Raw genomic sequence first — 19388 nt, 5'->3', positions numbered from 1 at the left:
ACATTCCCATTGTGAACTGTTTACATTTGAAAGAGTTTATAAATCTGGTTCTGGGTATTTAAAGAAATGTTGCCAGGAGCTCAGGGCTCGATTCTGTAGTCAGGTCAGCCCGTAATGCTGGATGTTTCAAGATAGCCAGCATTATGAAATTTTCAGAAGTCAGGTATATATTTCATTCTTTTCTTCAGAGTATTTGATTTTATATGTATTAGGCTAACTTTGAATTGATGATGCAAATGGCATTATACATTTACCTGTTGTAATTATGTAATTGGCATTATACATATACTGTTAATAAATTGTTACACTTTGATTTATTCTGACTTGCTCTGGAATTATTCAGGTTTCGAATGGGCATAATTTCAACAAAGGGTTAAACAAAATGTGTAGTTAGTGGCAGATTTGACACATCCCATTTGCTCACAACTCTTTGTGTTCATTGAAGACTTTAACTCATGTAAGGGTGCATTCACACTTGTCATGTTTGGTTTGATTAAAACTAACCGTGGTGCGATTGCTCGGTTAGTGCAGTTAATTTGAACATATGTGAACGCTGCCATCCCAACCCTGGTGTGCACCAAACAAGCAGACCGAGGCCGCTCAAAAGATGGGTGTTGGTCCGCTTCCAAACGAAGTCTGGTGTGGTTTGATTGATATATGTGTATGTTTTTGTGAGACATATAAAGAGAACTAGATAGATGACGAGGCTGTTTTGATCCATCTGTAGGTTGTCTGGCTGTATGGTGACAGAGGAAGGCTGTGGTTTTCTGTCTTCAGCTCTGAGTTCAAACCCCTCACACCTGAGAGAGCTGGATCTAAGCTACAATCACCCAGGAGATTCAGGAGTCAAGCTGCTCTCTGACAAACAGGAGGATCCGAACTGCTCACTACAGAGACTCAAGTGTGTCAAACACTGATACTGATATAGTGAATGTGTGTGCAAGATGCATATCTACATTAATGTGTGTTTGTGTGTTTATAGTGTTGATCATGGAGGGGAGATCAGGATCACAGCAGGACCACAAAAATGTATGTCTACACACACACACACACACACACACACACACACACACACACACACACACACACACACACACTTAAACAAACACACACACTTAAACAAACACACACACAAATACACTTAAACAAACACACACACAAGTTGGATTTTTGTATCTTCGTGGGGACTTGCCATATACTTCTATTGTTTTTATATTGATCTAACATATTTTCTGTCCCCTAAGCCCATACCCCTAAACCTGCCTATCACAGAATGTTCTCCATTTCTCAAAAACTTTCTCCATTTCTCAAAAACTTTCTCCATTTCTTAAATTTTAACAGTCCCATGGCATGGATTTTTAAAAATGATTTTATAATGATTCCTGAGGTGTACTTATATTGTTAGTATGGTTTTTCCATTTAAAAAAAATTCTATACTGATAATAGCCCTCTGGCATGAAAACTCTGTTTCAAGGGGCGTGTCTGCTGTGAGACTTCAGTGAATACACCCACTGTTGTGATTGGCTGACATACAGGGATGTCAACAGCGTGCTTTTTCACGTCAGCTTGGGTGACTTGTGTGAATCGTGCAGATCCGAAGAGTTTTTTAAAAGGGTGGAGGTTGGGGGTGGGGGTCTGATTATAGTTTCACCAAAAGTAATTCTGGATTGCCTCCACCAGACAGTAAATATGAGCTAATAAATCAGAACACTGACCGCCGATGAGCGCGGGCTGCTAGTGTTTCTTCTGGCTGCTCATCTTTTAATGTCTGTGATATCTGCCACTGCAACAGTTCTCCCTGAGACCAGAGTTCAGCACTGCGCCTTCCCGACTTACTGGCAACGTTCTGGTAAGATCACTGCAGGTAAGGTATTGTTGGTTTATAATGTTATACAGGGTTTTTCCTGCATAGAGAATTACGAGACGGCCGCCTCCGTCTGTCGACAAAACTCAGACAGGCAGACAATTGCTCTTATTCAGCCTGTCCTGATAATCAGAAAATATCATCACATGATCCTTCAGCAATCACTCGTTTATTATGATTTGCTGGTACAAAGTCATCTAAAGCCATTCCATAGCTGAATGTGCGGGACAAGGATATTATATTAATATTATTTCCATCGTTAAATTAAAGTTGACGGAAACTCTTCCCTCCGCTGCAGCTGTCAATCATCTCCGTTCAGCATTCAAACTGTGCGTTGTGTTCGGTTACGACAGTTGTAGGAAATTTTCTTCTTGCAAAAATCATTTCCCAAAGATCATTTGATTTCAGAAAGACTTTATTCAAATTAACAAAGCCGAGTCTCTCCTGCAGGAGACAACTCCAGTTCTTTGGTTTACCTAGCATATATACATAGCTGCTTTCCCAAAATGGTCACAACCTTCAGCTAGTTTTCCAGTTGGTTTCCTGGCTCATACGTCACAACATTCCAAGGTCTTTTTCTGTCCATCATGCATCTTCTACCTGTAATTTTCAAGCACGTTGTCAATGTCCGCACAAACTTAATACAGGGCAAACACAACCTCAGCAAATATCTGATATCTAATAGTGTCTTATATACAGCTTATTTTACATTAAATTAAATAATAAAAATCTTCTACACAGGCAGCAGGTAAAACTCTCGAAGATCATATTCCCATTATAGCCTACAAAAGCTACTTGATCTGTAAATAAAGGGCTGCGGTTCATCTCATATCCGAGGCATCTTTAATATGGGTTGTAACCTAAAAATAATGCTTTATGTATGTTTCTATTGATGGATACACGTGCTGGCTCATCAGTAATACACTACAACAACAGCGATAATAAAAGAAAAACATTGGCAAACGGTCTCTCTTTGTAAACTGTTCAATGCATGTGAGTGCTGCCGTGTGACCAGGTATTTTCGCCGTCATCATCACCCGGGTATATTCGCCATGCGCTGAGAAGATCTGTCTCTGTGCATCATCCGAGAGCACACACATCCCACAGCGCGCAAATATTGAGTTCTCTTTCAAGTCTTACGCTTGAACTGACAAACTCACACAAAGAGTATGTCAACATGTCCATCTTGATGAGTATCCAAGCAGCCAAGTCTCTATATGCCTTCAGTGAACTTTATACAGTCGAGAAAAACGATACATCCCTGTATTAGGTCTTAAAGGGACAGTAACCTTTACTGCTGTCTGTTTAATGTCAAACAAAAGATAAGGAATTACTCACTGCTCTTGATTGAATAGCTTTTGTAAGTTTAATAAAGATTAATTTTTAATTTAAACAGTTAAATATGCAGTAATTTTACATTTGATTATTTATTCAATTTCTCTACCTAAAAACTAATGTTAGACCTACCTGGACAACCTGAAAAGCATTGTTTATTTTATTAGTATCTTTGCTCAATTGTATTTATTTGTGATGCTGCTTGTATTTAAGTTATTTGTTGGACTTTTATTAGTCCCTTTTCCCTGAACATAGCCAATACTGAACCCTACTGAAACCGTGAACCTACAACCATGATACAAACCGAACTGTGAGCAGTCAGTACCGTTACACTCCTAGCGTAACGTATGTGAGGGGCTGCCACAAAATGTTGAACATTTTCAAAGGGTGCCATGACTGAAAAAAGGTTGGGAAACAATGGACTCGGATTTGAGCGCTCAATATCTCTTCTCTTTGTGCAGTGAACTCTTCAATGCGCACTAGCGCTGCAGCTCTGACTCTGTGTTGCTTTAAGGACATGATGTGTGTTTAAGCACATCAAGCAATCACACTAAGAGCCTATGCACCCAGGATGCGCATAGGCTCTTAGTGTCGCTCTGATTTGATGTTTCATATGGTTTTGTGCTGTGAACTATTATTAGAAGCCTTTCTTGTTCTCTCATATCTATCATATATTTGCTGCCCCATTAAAAGCTGCACATGACGTTTACAATAAACTTCTTTTAATGTTATGCTATTTTATATATATATATATATATATATATATATATATATATATATATATATATATATATATATATATATATATATATATATATATATATATATATATATATATATATATAGTGTGTGTGTGTGAGGAGTGTGAGGACCGGGGAGGTTACCTCTCTCTTTTTTGACCATACATGTGTTTGCATCCCAGGACAGATTTGCATTAGAAATGATATTATGTGGCGCAGGGGGCGTGGTTTAGTTAGGGGCGTGGTTTAGTTAGGGGGCGTGGTTTAGTCAAGCTTAAGCGCGAGCAGCTGCAGCGCTGCCAGTCCAGAGAGACGGAGAGCTGGGGAAAGATTGCTGAGAAAGTGTTATTGTTCTGAGTTGTTGAGAGCGCTGTGAGCGCGAGTTTATTTTGTTTGTATCTGAAAGCTCTGAGTAAACTCGAGTGAACTTTGCAACGTTATTTCTCTCACAAAATGCTTTCACCACAGCTAACAACAAACACGACACCGACATGAATACAGTAAGAGCTTCTGTTGAGCATAACAGCATCTTTCATTATAACGGCAGTTTGGACAAGTGTGCACTGCAGATATACGAGTGATTGACTGATCGGAACATTATAAAGAGTGTTCTTTGATCGCTCTCTAGTTTAATCATTTAAATAACAGATTAGTTTCATGCAACTAACAGAAACGACCTGAAGTTGATGGTTTCAGTCACTGGCTTGATTCACTGATGCATCGAGATGGCCAGAGGCAGGACTGACAGTATTAAACGATTTAGAAAGAAAGTCTGTGTGAACTTGAATGATTAGCTACACATCAGAAATCACTGATCCCAGATCAGGCATTAATGAGCAGGTGCTGTCGAATCCATATGGTAAAGCTTGTGCTGACATCGCGACTGATAAACTGAATCCATTCTCTACTAATTCTCTGGGTGGGCAAAGCAGAGGAAGGGGCGGAAACCTTTCCTGATGACGTCATAACAGGAGAACTCAAGATCAGCTCGTCTGGGCTCTCATTATCTCAAAGGCAGAGAAAGACAGCCAGAACTCGGTTTACAACCATCAACATTTCTAGCCACTTTAGGACAATATTCAGGTCAGAGGAACACATATTAATGCTGAAAAACCTCATAAAATTCATGCCATGGGACCTTTAAATAAGCATAATTTATTAATTGTTCTCATTTGGACCGCTGGCTGGTCCCACAATGATCTCTGGTTTTACTACCAAATGTCCCCACAATGGAGCCCGGCTAACAAAATGAGCCCAGTTCCTAAAAAGGTTATGGGAACTTTGATTTGAAATGTTTCTATAATGTTAAAATATACAGTTTTCTTGTTATTAATATAATGTTGTTTAAAGGTTACAGTAACGTCAGTACAACATGCAAGAATGAGAAGACTATTACAAGAAAGTTAAGGTTATACTTCCACACAATTAAGAATCATATAATTGTGCCTTTTAAAACAATTTCTATAGCAGTGAGCGTTTTGCTCTCTTTATGTGCCGCGGGCAGCTCGTGTTTTGTAGGAGCACTCTGAGCAGAAAAGCACCCGACGTCATCTGCTGTTCTTTTCCCGTTGTCTTGGGGTGTGACGAGATCTTGTGCGATATTGCCAGACTGAGTGTGAGGGTGAAGTTAGGATAGGATATGCCGCCGCTACATTTACATTACGCCTCCACTGTCGTTTGGCTTTTTATAGAAATAAAAACGTGATTTAAGTCTTGGATAACGGCCGCTTCAGTTCCATCAGCTCACCCAGCTCGAGCTGCAGAGATGTTCGTAGTGTGCAGCAGGAATCAGAGTTACTGATCACGTGATGAGGAGACTGACATGAGGCTTTAATATTGCGATTTGATTATTGTTGCACTTATAATAAGACTAAGATAAAACTCTTATTTATTTTTATTAATGCTGTTTTTATTTCTATGATCAATTTGTGTCGAGGAGTTCAGTTAGGAGGTCAAAGGATGTAGAGGCTCATAAATCATGTGCAGTTCTAATGTCTGAAGAGACGATCATTCAGGACAGAAGCCAGTCAGGTGAGTTTATGCTAAACCTTTTACAGTGCTTGAGTATTGTTGTCTTTTACTGCAGATGATAATTCATACTCAGAAAGTAGAGCTGAAATAACATTCATTGCACCCCATCTGAGCCTGGTTTCTCCCACGGGTTATTGTTCTCCATTATGATGGAGTTTTGGTTCCACTGTCGCCTTCGGCTTGGCTTGCTCAGTTGGACACACTAAACTCTCCGCTATATCCCTGATCTGCCCACACTGACACTATATGATAATGAGCTGATGACATCACTGTTCTCTCCAGAGCGGCTGAATCAAATTCTGTTGCAATGGAACAAACCGTAAGGTTGGCGGTTCGATCCGCGGTTCCACCTGACCAAGTGTCGAGGTGTCCATGAGCAAGACACCGAACCCCAGCTGCTCCTGATGAGCTGGATGAGCCTTACAGGGCTGACACCGCCGCCGGTGTGTGAATGAGAGAGTGAATGGGTGAACGTGAGGCAAACATGTGAAGCACTTCGGATGGCCACAGGGTCTGTTAAAAGAGCTATATAAATGCAGACCATTTACACACACGTTCACTCGCTCACTCACTCTCTCTCACACACACACACACACACACACACACACACACACACACACACACACACACAAGGCAAGGCAAGGCAAGGCAAGGCAAGGCAAGTTTATTTGTATAGCACATTTCATACCCAATGGGAATTCAAAGTGCTTTACATAGAAATTAATTAAAACAGTGGTAACAAATGCATGAGAAAAAAAAGAATACCATATGGACGAATAAAAGTTTAAAACAAGCATAGTTAAAAACAGTTGTAAAGACAATAATAAGAATATAAAAAATAAAAATAAAATAAAAAATATATATAAAAAAAAGTCAGATCCCTGATATAAAAATAAACATTCTTCAGTTTACAGCCTACATACATGTACCATCTTAATTAGAGCACCTCTCATTCATTTCTTTCTTAAACACGTTCATAACATCCATTTTAATTACTATTCCCTGATTTTTACTCAGGAACCTTCTTGTTAAACCCTTACTCACTCATCATACCCTCCACAGATTTACACATACTCAAACCTTATTGTCAAACTTACTATTTCCATCAAACACAGTTTTCACTCGTCATATTCAACTCAAAAGAACATATAAAATAAACAATAACCAGAGATAAGAACAAAGGTAAACTAAAACAATTATAAAAAGAATAAAGAGATAAGATAGGGTGCAATCAGTCGGACATACAGTGGCTCATAGCTCATTCAGTAAATGCACAGCTGAACAGATGTGTTTTGAGTCTGGATTTGAATGTGGCTACTGTTGGAGCACATCTGATCTGTTCAGGAAGCTGGTTCCAACTACAGCTGGCATAATAGCTAAAAGCAGACTCTCCTTGCTTTGAGTGAACTCTTGGTATTTCTAATTGACTTGATCCTGCTGATCTGAGTGATCTGTTGGGTTTGTATTTAATCAGCATATCTGCAATGTATTGAGGTCCTAGCTCATTGAGTGATTTATAAACAAGTAATAGTACTTTAAAGTCGATCCTAAATGTAACTGGAAGCCAGTGTAGAGACCTGAGGACTGGTGTGATATGTTCATATTTTCTGGTTCTGCTCACAATCCTGGCAGCAGCGTTCTGTATGAGCTGCAGCTGTCTAATGGTCTTTTTGGGAAGGCTGGTGAGAAGGCCATTACAATAGTCCACCCTACTGGTGATGAAAGCATGAACAAGTTTCTCTAAGTCTTGCCTGGAGACAAAAACATCTAATCCTTGCAATATTTTTCAGATGATAGTATGCTGATTTAGTTATTACTTTGACATGACTACTGAAACTCAGGTCGGACTCCAAAATCACTCCAAGATTCCTGACTTGATTTTTTGTTATCAGGCCTTTAGCCTCAAGATATGCGTTCACTTTGAGAATTTCATCTTTGTTTCCAAATGTAGTGATTTCGGTTTTGTCTTTGTTTAACTGAAGATAGTTTTGGCACATCCAGTTGTTAACTTCATCAATGCATTTGCACAGGGAGTCAATGGGGCTGTAGTCATTAGGTGACAGTGCTAAGTAGAGCTGGGTGTCGTCAGCATAGCTGTGGTAAGCAATATTGTTCTTTTTCATTATTTGGCTCAGTGGCAGCATATACAGGTTAAACAGGAGTGGTGCAAGAATTGACCCTTGTGGGACTCCGCATGTCATGGATGTCCACTCAGACTTATGATCTCCTATACTCACATAATAACCTCTCCCTTCTAAGTATGACCTGAACCATTTGAAGACCATCCCAGAAAGCCCGACCCAGTTTTGCAGCCTGTCTAGAAGTATGTTGTGGTCAACAGTGTCGAATGCAGCACTGAGGTCGAGTAGAACCAGAATTGATGTTTTGCCTGTATCAGTGTTTAAGCGAATATCATTTATAATCTTTATGAGCGCTGTCTCTGTACTGTGATGTGGACGGAAACCAGATGCAAAGAATGTCAAAGAATCCGTTTGAGTTTAAGAATTTGTTCAACTGATTGAAAACAACTTTTTCGATGATTTTGCCTATGAAGGGGAGATTTGAGATTGGTCTGTAGTTGCTCAGTATGGAGTTATCTAGATTTCTCTTTTTCAGAAGAGGCTTAACTATTGCAGTTTTAAGGGCAGTTGGAAAAGTCCCATAGAGAAGTGAGGAATTTACCAGTTCTAGGAGATCTGCTTCTAAACAGTTAAACACACTTTTGAAAAAAGAAGTGGGGAGTGTGTCTAGGGCACAGGTTGATGTTTTAAGATGCTGTACTGTGTCTTCTAAAATTTTGCAGTCAATAGCTTCGAAATCTGACATGGTAATTTTCCGAGGGTTTGGTATGATCTGACTGACTCCAGAGCAACTAGAGGATGTGCTGATCGCCTTTCTGATATTATTGATTTTCTCGGAGAAGTAGGAAGCAAACTCACTGCATTTGCTGTCTGAGAGCATTTCACTAGGAGTCTGACTCGGGGGGTTTGTTAGTCTCTCGACCGTAGCAAAAAGAGTGCGCGTGTTGTTTATGTTTCTATTTATAATGTTTGAGAAGAAGGTCTGTCTAGCTTTGCCTAGTTCAACATTGAAAGCATGAAGGGTGTCTTTATAGATGTTATAATGGACTACAAGTTTTGTCTTCCGCCACATGCGTTCAGATTTTCTGAATTGTCTTTTCATTATTTGTATTGCTGTTGAGTTTCTCCATGGTGTTTTTTGTTTGGTACTCTTTTTCCTGACGTTTAGAGGAGCAATATCATCAATTACACTCTTAACTTTTGAGTTAAAGGAGTCAAGGAGAAAATCAACACAGTCTGCAGATATGCTTGGTGTTAGAGATAAAGCCTTAATAAACAGCACATTAGTTTTCTCATTTAAGCATCTCTTTTTGACAGAGACAGATCTAGCTTCAATGGCAGGAGAGATCGATAAATCAAAGAAAATACAGAAATGATCGGACAGTGCCACATCCTTAATAACAATCGATGAAATGTTTAGACCCTTACTGATAAGTAAATCTAGAGTGTGTCCACGATTGTGTGTGGGTCCATTTACATGCTGTGTCAAATCAAAAGTGTTAAGAACAGTCATGAGCTCTTTTGTTGTACTGGATTCAATATTGTCTATGTGAATGTTAAAATCCCCAGCAATAGCAAAACAGTCGAACTCTGAGGAAATTATTGATAACAGTTCTGTAAATTCCTCAATAAAGGCTGGAGAGTACTTTGGAGGCCTGTAAATAATGATAAGCAGGATGCGTGGAGAACCTTTTAACACAATCCCCAGATATTCTATAGACAAATATTCACCAAATGACACTTGCTTACATTGATAGAAATCTTTAAAAAGAGCAGCAACACCCCCACCTCTCCTAACTGCTCTGCAAACACTCATAAAAGTAAAGTTAGGAGGGGCTGCTTCATTGAGGACTGTTGCACTACAGTTTTCTTCTAGCCACGTTTCATTTAGAAGCAGAATCAAGGTTGTTAGTGGTTATTAAGTCATTGACTAGAAATGATTTGTTCTTAAGTGAACGGATGTTTAAAAGCGCTAACTTAACAGTAATAATTTTGTTCTCCACATTATTTCTATTTTGACAGGCAACAGGCAGCAGATTATATTGGTTTGTTAAACGGCCTGACAAGGCCTTAGACTTTCTTTCACGTAACAGAACAGAGATAGAGAAAGAGGCAGGCACACTGGGTTCCCACTTGTTCTGTAAACATTTGATAAAGGTACTGTTATCATAGCGGGGACCCAAAACACATCACTGAGAGCTGGAATCAGTTGTTTTTGGTTCACCTACAACAGATGGAGGCGGGTGTGGGCCCTGACGTTGTGACCGAAGAAATCTCACAGGAGGAGGGCGAGGGAGAGCTGGGCCCACAGGCTTTGGTGGTTGTGGGGCTCCACGATTTTTGGTCGATATTTGGGGGCTCATAGCGATCGAGTGTGATAGTCTGATTCCAGCATGAACCAAGTCCTCCATTTTCTCTGAGAAGCCCAGATGCAGGGATGCTGGAGAGAGGAATGACATGTCCGGTGAGAGGGGCTGTTGCTCTGGTGTTATCGGAAGCTGAAATATGTTGTCCTGGCTTCCCTGTCCATTTTCCAGAAAATCATCCTTGGGTGCTGAATCTTGGAGCAGTTCTAATCCTTCACAGTCAGTCTGTGGTGAGCTCTGTGGGCAGGGCTCAGCTGGGAGTGTGTCCGTGAGCAATTTTAGTTGTGGCAGTGTGGTCTTATCACTGTCCTTGTGGGATGTGTCAGCCACATGTCCATTCAGCTGCTGAAAAGAAGTCCTGTGGTCGTCCATACTCTGTATCAGGTTGAGTGGGTTAAAACACACAGCTGAAGGATGATGAAGGGAAAAATAAATATTGTCCTTTAGCACTCTTGCACCAAGTTTGTTTGGGTGGTGGCCATTTGATGTAAACAATTGTCTCTGGCTCCAGAAGAGATTAAAGTTGTCGATGAAATTCACTCCCTTCATCATGCAGGTTTTTTGCAGCCATGTATTAAGCCCAAGCAACCGTGAGAATCTATTTGTTCCTCTTGCTGGCAGTGGTCCACTGATGAACGGCTGAACTTTCAGTTTGCTAAGTGTTTCAAAAAGTTCATTGAAATCCCTTTTAATGAGTTCTGACTGCTCTCTCTGAATATCGTTCTTCCCTACATGAATGATAAGTCGATTTGCGGTCTTATGTTTTATCAGGATGTTCTGAATTTCCCTGTTTACATCAGAAATGGTTGCTTGTGGAAGGCAGCATGTAGTTGTATCTCTGCTGCTAATGTTTCTGACTGTGGAGTCACCCACTATCAGAGTCCTTGGCTCGGCTGCTCTCTGAGCTGAGGGCCGCTGTCTGCTCGACCTTGAGCGCCTGTTAGCATTAGTGTTAGCTGTGGGCTGATGCAATCTGTGTTCGATCACATTCATCACGTTTTGGGATTCATCACCCTCATTCATTAAAACTTCAAATCTGTTTTCAAGATGTATCGATGGTGGTCGGAAACTAGAGTTTGCAATCCTTGTGTCTGGGGTAGAGCATGCAACGGCAGCAATATATGAAGCTCGTGACAATCTGATGTCTCGAGTGCGTTTGGGTCTTGCCCCCTGTTTGTGCCATCGATTAATGTGTCGATCAGTTTCTTGTTTCTCTATCTGTTGAGTAGCACTAAATTAATGGGACTCACCGGCTGTGTGCAGCGGACGTTCGTGATGAAGCTCTGCTGTGTGATTCGTCCGGTTCGGCAGTTCCGCAAATAACTTTGTTTCAAGAACTGCAATCCTTTGTAAAAGTCTGTGGCAGTTTGTGCAGCAAGAAGATTCCTTAGCTAGAGGAGGCATTTTCTTATCCTTTCGATAGTAGGCAGCTGTGTTTTCCCTTCCGGAATGTAAGCTGATGGCAGTGAGAGACTGGTCGGATGAAGTTTTCACTTTTTTGTAGTAATCCAGTCTCCAGAGTTTCAAGTTTTATCATTATAGTCAAGCTTTGTTGTTTGAGCGCTGTGTTGATTTGCTGAAGTTGAAGTTATGAGATAAAATATAGAAGCGATAGAGCAAAGCGCGGAGCAGTAAGCAAGAGCGTCCGAACAGTAGCGAAGCAGGAAGCAGGATGAGAAGCAGGAAGTGACACACACACACACACACACACACACACACACACACACACACACACACACAGACAGACACACACTCGCTCACTCTCTCTCTCTCACACACACTCACTCACTCACTCACTCACTCTCACACTCTCACACACACACACACATACACACACTCACTCACTCACTCACTCACTCTCTCTCACACACACACACACACACACACGCTCGCTCGCTCGCTCGCTCGCTCGCTCACTCTCTCTCTCACACACACACACACACACACACATACACGTCTATATTACCAACAGGGGACTATCACTCTACACTATCCAAGAGGGGACCTGTGTTTCTAGTCATTTTGAAGAAACAAAAATGACATACAAAAATTTCTTTTAAAGGGATCCCATGGTGTTGAGACTTGTATGGCTTAATGTAACATAAATGATGTCTCTTACTGAATTATGTAGTAGAAAACCCATGAAAGATCTACGTTATTTAAAAAATCGATTTTATATTTGGACCATGGGCGGCGCCATCTTGTTTGCGTTCTAGGTTGATGACGTAGAGTGGTCGAACTCCTCAATCAGATGGCGTTACCCGTAGCTATTTTTACCACAACGCAACTCGAAAATTGTTTCAGAGTTAAACAAAACCAATGAATTCCTTTGTAATTATACTTAAAACACACTCAAACATACATGTGCACACAAACTCACCTACACAAGTCACAAACAGATCGGCGGGCGCGCACACGACAGGCTCTGTTTCAATCGAGATGTTGGGCTGCTCAGTCTCCACGACAGGGGCTGAATCTGAAATCGACCCTATACCCTGAAATAGGGCATTATTTGAAGGGACGGACATTTGTAGTGTTGTCCGACACCATAGTGGACATGTTCGAGTGCAGTCATTCAGTCTCACGTTCCACCGCAATAACGAGTAAAGCCGATTTACAAACAGCTGTCCGACTTCACGCACTCAAACATACATGTGCACACAAACTCTCTCTCTCACACAGACTCACACACACCCCAACAGATCGGCGCGAACACACACACACACACACACACACACACACACACACACACCCCAACAGATCGGCGCGAACACACACACACACGCACGCACTGCGTGCGCGCATACATAACCCTCAATCTATTCCCTGTGTTGATATCCTAGATAGACTGTTGATAGTAGATTAACTGTAATGCCTAATGTGACCAGCAGAGGGAAATATCTAGGTAGGACGATGGGATAAAGTAACGTGAGGAAGAGAGGCAGGATGTTTTGGTGATGATGCATGCGATTGAGACGGAGCAGTCTGTCGCTGACCTAGGTGTGTGCGCGCCCGCCGATCTGTGTGTGACTTGTGTAGGTGAGTTTGTGTGCACATGTATGTTTGAGTGTGTTTTAAGTACAATTACAAAGCAATTCATTGGTTTTGTTTAACTCTGAAACAATTTTCGAGTTGCGTTGTGGTAAAAATAGCTACGGGTAACGCCAGCTGATTGAGGAGTTCAACCACCCTACGTCATCAACCTAGAACGCAAACAAAATGGCGCCGCCCATGGTCCAAATATAAAATCGATTTTTTAAATAACGTAGATCTTTCATGGGTTTTCTACCACATAATTCAGTAAGGGACATCATTTATGTTATATTAAGCCACACAAGTCTCAACACCAGGGGATCCCTTTAAGGTCCTTATTCATAATATAACTTCAAATAAAAACATGCCAAGAGGGGACCTCCATAGACTCTAATGGAGCTGTGTGTGTGTGTGTGTGTGTGTGACCGATGTCTACCTATCCAACAGGGGACCTCCATAGACTCTAATGGAGCTGTGTGTGTGTGTGTGTGTGTGTGTGTGTGTGTGTGTGTGTGTGTGTGTGTGTGTGTGTGTGTGTGTGTGTGTGTGTGTGTGTGTGTGTGTGTGTGTGTGTGTGTGTGTGTGTGAACGACGTGTGTTTAAGGGCTATTACAGTTCCTGCTCCAGCCTACAGGGGAGCTGCTGAGCATGGCCTTAAACACTCACACACTCTTAGGTCCCCACTTGGTCAAACATTTAAAAAAATCACCAGAGCATTTCTTTAGTTTTTTACTTCATTTTCACATGATTTAAAGCATGACCAACAGGGGACCTGAAAAATGTCCCCTCTTGGCTCAGAGGTCCCCTGTTAGATAGGTAGACAAGTACACACACACACACACACACACACACACACACGTCTAGTGACTGTTGTTCTAGATGTTTCTCTCTTCTTGTGTTCAGGGGCCTGTGATCTCACACTGGATCCACACACACACACACACACACACACACACACACACACGCTCGTCTAGTGACTGTTTTTCTAGATGTTTCTCTCTTCTTGTGTTCAGGGGCCTGTGATCTCACACTGGATACACACACACACACACACACACACACACACACACACACACACACACACACACACACACACACACGTCTAGTGTCTGTTGTTCTAGATGTTTCTCTCTTCTTGTGTTCAGGGGCCTGTGATCTCACACTGGATCCACACACAGCACACACTCGTCTCGTTCTGTCTGAGGGGAACAGGAAGGTGACACGTGTGAGAGAGGATCAGCCGTATCCTGATCATCCAGAGAGATTTGATGGAGCTTATCAGGTTCTGTGTGGAGAGAGTCTGCCTGGCCGCTGTTACTGGGAGGCTAAATGGAGCGGATATGCTGTAATATCAGTGGCATATAAAGGAATCAGGAGGAAAGGATGGAGTTATGACTGTGTGTTTGGACTCAATGACAAATCCTGGAGTCTGAACTGCTCTAGTAAAGGATTCTCTGTCCGGCACAATGATAACATCACTACTATTCCTGCCATCAGTTCATCCTCTCAGAGAGCAGGAGTGTGTGTGGATGTGTCGGCCGGCACTCTGTCCTTCTACAGCGTCTCTGACACACACACACTCACACACTTACACACATTCAACACCACATTCACTGAACCCCTCTGTGCTGGATTTTGGGTTTATTCTTCAGTGTATCTGTGTCAGATTAAATAACACACACACACACACACACACACACTGCTCTGAATGTTTAATAAGACACACACACACACACACACACTGCTCTGAATGTTTAATAAGACACACACACACACACACACACACACACACACACACACACTGCTCTGAATGTTTAATAACACACACACACACACACACACACACTCTCTCTCTCACACACACACACACACACACACACTGCTCTGAATGTTTAATAAGACACACACACACACACACACACACACACACACACACACACACACTCTCTCTCTCTCTCTCACACACACACACACACACACACACACACACACACACTCTCTCTCTCTCTCACACACACACACACACCTGCACACACACACTGCTCTGAATCTCTAATAACACACACACACACACACACACACACACACACACACACACACACACTGCTCTGAATCTCTAATAACACACACACACACACACACACACACACACACACACACACACACACACACACACACACACACACACACACACACACACACACTGCTCTGAATGTTTAATAAGGCTGTAATAATATTGCTATATTGTCAGACTGCTCTAATATGTATATTGTAAACTGATGATGAGATGTAATAAAGGACTGATTGATTTAATCATGAAGTGGTTTATGAATGATTGATGTGAACTGATGACAGTATGAATAATCATGAATGTGATGAGATCAGCAGAATGAATTCTCTCACAATCACTGAGTCTCTCTTTATTTCTGTATTTCTGTATTTCCTGTCGGCGGTGAGGTCTGTCCTGCTCTTTCATGTGAAGCTGGAAATCTCAGAACAGTTTCTGTGATGATCCGGAGAGCACGGGTTCATATTCTCAGAGTCTTTAACGCCAAACAGGAAACTCATGAATATTCATGTTAGCTCCACCCAGCTCCACCCAGAGCCATAGAGGGGGCGGAGCCACCGAGTAAACGTGACGTGCTGTTGTGTCGGACTCTGATTGGCTGTTGAGCCTCATGAAGGCTAATGATTGGCTAAGCGGTACATTTGAAAACATGTCGTTGTTGCAGTTATACAGTTAGCAGAGCGGGGCTAGTTAACGGAAATATTAGCGATTAATATTGTTATTAACGTGTTTTAAATGAGTCTCGTTTAACCGTAAACATTCCCCCACGGACTTTCTGTGTTCAACAAGAAGAAACGATGGACATTAATTCTTATTTTCAGTAAGTAGCGTGTTAGCATCTGACCGAGAGTGTGTATTGGTCCTGATGATGTTTATGATTCAGTTGGGTTATTAATATGGCTCAATATCATGATGTTTTGTTCTATATAACACAACTGTGTGCCTCCCTTCTCTGGGCTTGTGTGTTTTAATACATGTTCATACATCTATGACAGTCTTTGAGTCTCTTCTGCTCATTAATCTGATCATAACTCCAGTAAAGCAGTGAAATATTCCTCCAGTGTAAATCATCTGTTCTCTGTGTGAATATATAGTAAAGTGTGATTTATTCCTGTGATCAAAGCTGAATTTATCATCATTACTCCAGTCTTCAGTGTCACATGATCCTTCACTAATCATTCTCAGATGAGGATCTGTGTATTGTGTACTGTGTACATTGGGTGTTGACTGTTGAGTGATGGCGCCGCTGTGTATGGCTTGCCGTCCTCTTCTGTTGAGTTTATCGTTGTTTATTTTATCCATATTATTTGCAATTCAAAATGTGTCGTCGCTGCTGGTTTATGATCGCCTGACACTGTTAAAGATCCGGGACTCCGTGAACAATTTGCCCGTTCACGGCGTCAATGAATCAAAGTCGCCGCCACCTCTCCTAGCATCTATCCCGGCCTATCTACGGTGGTCTATCTTTCCGTTACCACGGAATAAACGCTACAAGAGACGCGGAAAGAGAGGAGGAGTCCTCGTTTACTTCAAAGCTTACCTGGCTTCCTCCGGTGAACATGATCCTCGCCGTTCACGGAACAGATTACCATCGAATCACGGCATGTTTTACTACTGCCGCTCTCTGGATTACTCCCACCGCTGGCTCACGCCTGCTATCCCCGATGTCAGCGGCTCGCTTCCGCGTTGCTGGCCTGTCAGGCTTCAGAGACGGGGCTGTGTGCTGGAGCACCTCCGCCCGCTCAACCGCGCTGCGCTGCAGTCTGAGAGCTGCACAGCAGTACGTTTGGCTCTCCTAAACACCCGATCACTCACAAATAAGACTTTTATTCTGAACGACTTCATCTCCACAAACGATCTGGATTTTCTTCTGCTGACTGAGACCTGGCTGAAACCAGGTGACAACAGTGCTTTCACTGAGCTCCTCCCTCCTGGCTATTTCTTCCTCAGCACACCGCGAGCATCTGGCCGCGGTGGTGGTCTGGCCTCTGTATTCAAGCACACATATAACTGTCGCATAATTCCATCAAATAACTTCAGTAGTTTTGAGCTGCAACTATTTCTTATTGAGTTAGGGTCTCCTGTTCTATGTGCAGTTGTCTATCGTCCACCACAATTTAATAAGGCTTTTATTCAAGAATTTTCTGAGCTCCTAGCTGAGCTCATGCCGAATTTTGACGATCTATTGATTTGTGGTGATTTTAACATTCATGTCTGCTGCCCATCTAACCCAATGGCAAGGGAGTTTCTAAGCCTTCTTGACTCTTTTAATTTAATACAATCAGTTAATGGTCCCACACATCACTTAGGACACACTCTGGACCTCATTATCTCCCATGGTATCCCTGTGTCCCTCAGTAGGATATGCCATACTTCCATCTCAGACCACTTTCCTATTATATTTGATTTTGTAACCCCTCTCAGAACCAGGTCTATTACTCCTGCCTGTCGCCGCCGTGTCATTACTCCATCCACGGCTGGGCAATTTACAGCTGCCTTCATGAACACTAGCTTATATACCCAGGTTGATCTGGCCTCTCCGCTATGTCCGGATGACCTGATTTCCATTTTTTATTCTTCCTGTTCAGAGATTTTGGATTCTATTGCACCTTTTAGGCGTAAACCCGCCAGCACTGCACCGGAACCCTGGCTAAATGACACCACCCGCACCTTTAGGCGCTGCTGCAGACAGGCCGAACGCAGGTGGAGGAAAGATAGATTGCATGTGTCACTGGATATACTAAAAGACAGTTTGGCAAGCTACCAAAAGGCTGTTAAAGAGGCCAAACGCCAATATCTGTCGAACATTATTTCCACCAGCTGCAATCGTCCAAGGACTTTATTTAACACAATACAGTCTGTTATTAATCCACCTTGCAATGTCTTGAGCAAGGTGTCAGAATCCATCTGTGAAAACTTTTTGAATTATTTTGTTGAGAAAGTATCCTCTGTTAGGCAGAATATGAACAGTACTTTTTACACCAATGCTGTCCCTCCTGTTGTCTCACCTGCAGTGTTTGAACGATTTGAACCGGTGTCTTTATCATGCCTTTCTGAGGTGGTGCAGGGGTTGTCGCCCACCAACTGCCCCCTCGATATTGTTCCAACCAAGGTGCTCAAACAGGTCTTTGATACTGTAGGACCATGCGTCCTCTCGCTCATTAACAGCTGCCTCAGCTCAGGGACTGTCCCAACTGTCTTCAAGCACGCAGTGGTCAGACCACTTTTAAAAAAACCCAACCTGGATCCCGACATTTTGTCTAATTTTAGACCTGTCTCACATTTACCATTTTTATCAAAGGTCCTAGAAAAAGTTGTGCTATCACAGTTACAGCCTTTTTTAGAAAATAACTCAATTTTAGAAAAGTTTCAGTCTGGTTTTAGGTCACGACATAGCACTGAGTCTGCGCTGCTGAAAGTCCACAACGACATCCTTCTATCCCTTGATGCTAAAAGATCTGTGCTGTTGGTGATGCTGGATCTAACAGCAGCTTTCGACACTGTGGACCATTCAGTACTTATCGCCCGCCTTGCTCAACAGGTCGGCCTCAAGGGTTCAGTCCTGCAGTGGTTTCGCTCCTACTTGAACAACAGGAGCTTTTCAGTTATGATCAATGAATTTTCGTCATCCACTGCTCCTCTGTCCTCTGGAGTGCCACAAGGATCCATTCTTGGCCCTGTTCTATTTTCACTTTACATGTTGCCTCTTGGTTCCATTATTGCCAAGCACAATCTTTCTTTCCACTTATATGCAGACGACCTCCAGGTCTATATGCCTGTGCTTCCAAATGATGGTTCAGCTCTAGACTCCTTGCATAGTTGCCTATCTGATATTAAACTATGGCTTTCACGAAACTTTCTTCATCTGAA

At 42.1% G+C, this 19388-nt stretch overlaps 1 protein-coding gene across 1 annotated transcript in view; it reads left to right on the top strand.

Annotated features, from left to right (window-relative positions):
* The window catches only part of LOC137041809 (NLR family CARD domain-containing protein 3-like), a 55593-nt gene extending 40468 nt beyond the window's left edge, over window positions 1–15125 (top strand). Inside the window, exons 5-7 of the mRNA XM_067418480.1 lie at window positions 728–901; window positions 983–1029; window positions 14596–15125. Of these exons, the coding sequence (XP_067274581.1) occupies window positions 728–901; window positions 983–1029; window positions 14596–15125 (751 nt within the window). The remainder of the gene's footprint in view (window positions 1–727; window positions 902–982; window positions 1030–14595) is intronic.
* The last annotated feature ends 4263 nt before the right edge of the window (window positions 15126–19388 follow it).

This window comes from Pseudorasbora parva, chromosome 15, assembly GCF_024679245.1.
Source record: "Pseudorasbora parva isolate DD20220531a chromosome 15, ASM2467924v1, whole genome shotgun sequence".
NCBI classification, from domain to species: Eukaryota; Metazoa; Chordata; class Actinopteri; order Cypriniformes; family Gobionidae; genus Pseudorasbora; species Pseudorasbora parva.
Note: the sequence above shows the minus strand (reverse complement) of the source record. Positions and strands in the feature narration are given on the sequence as shown.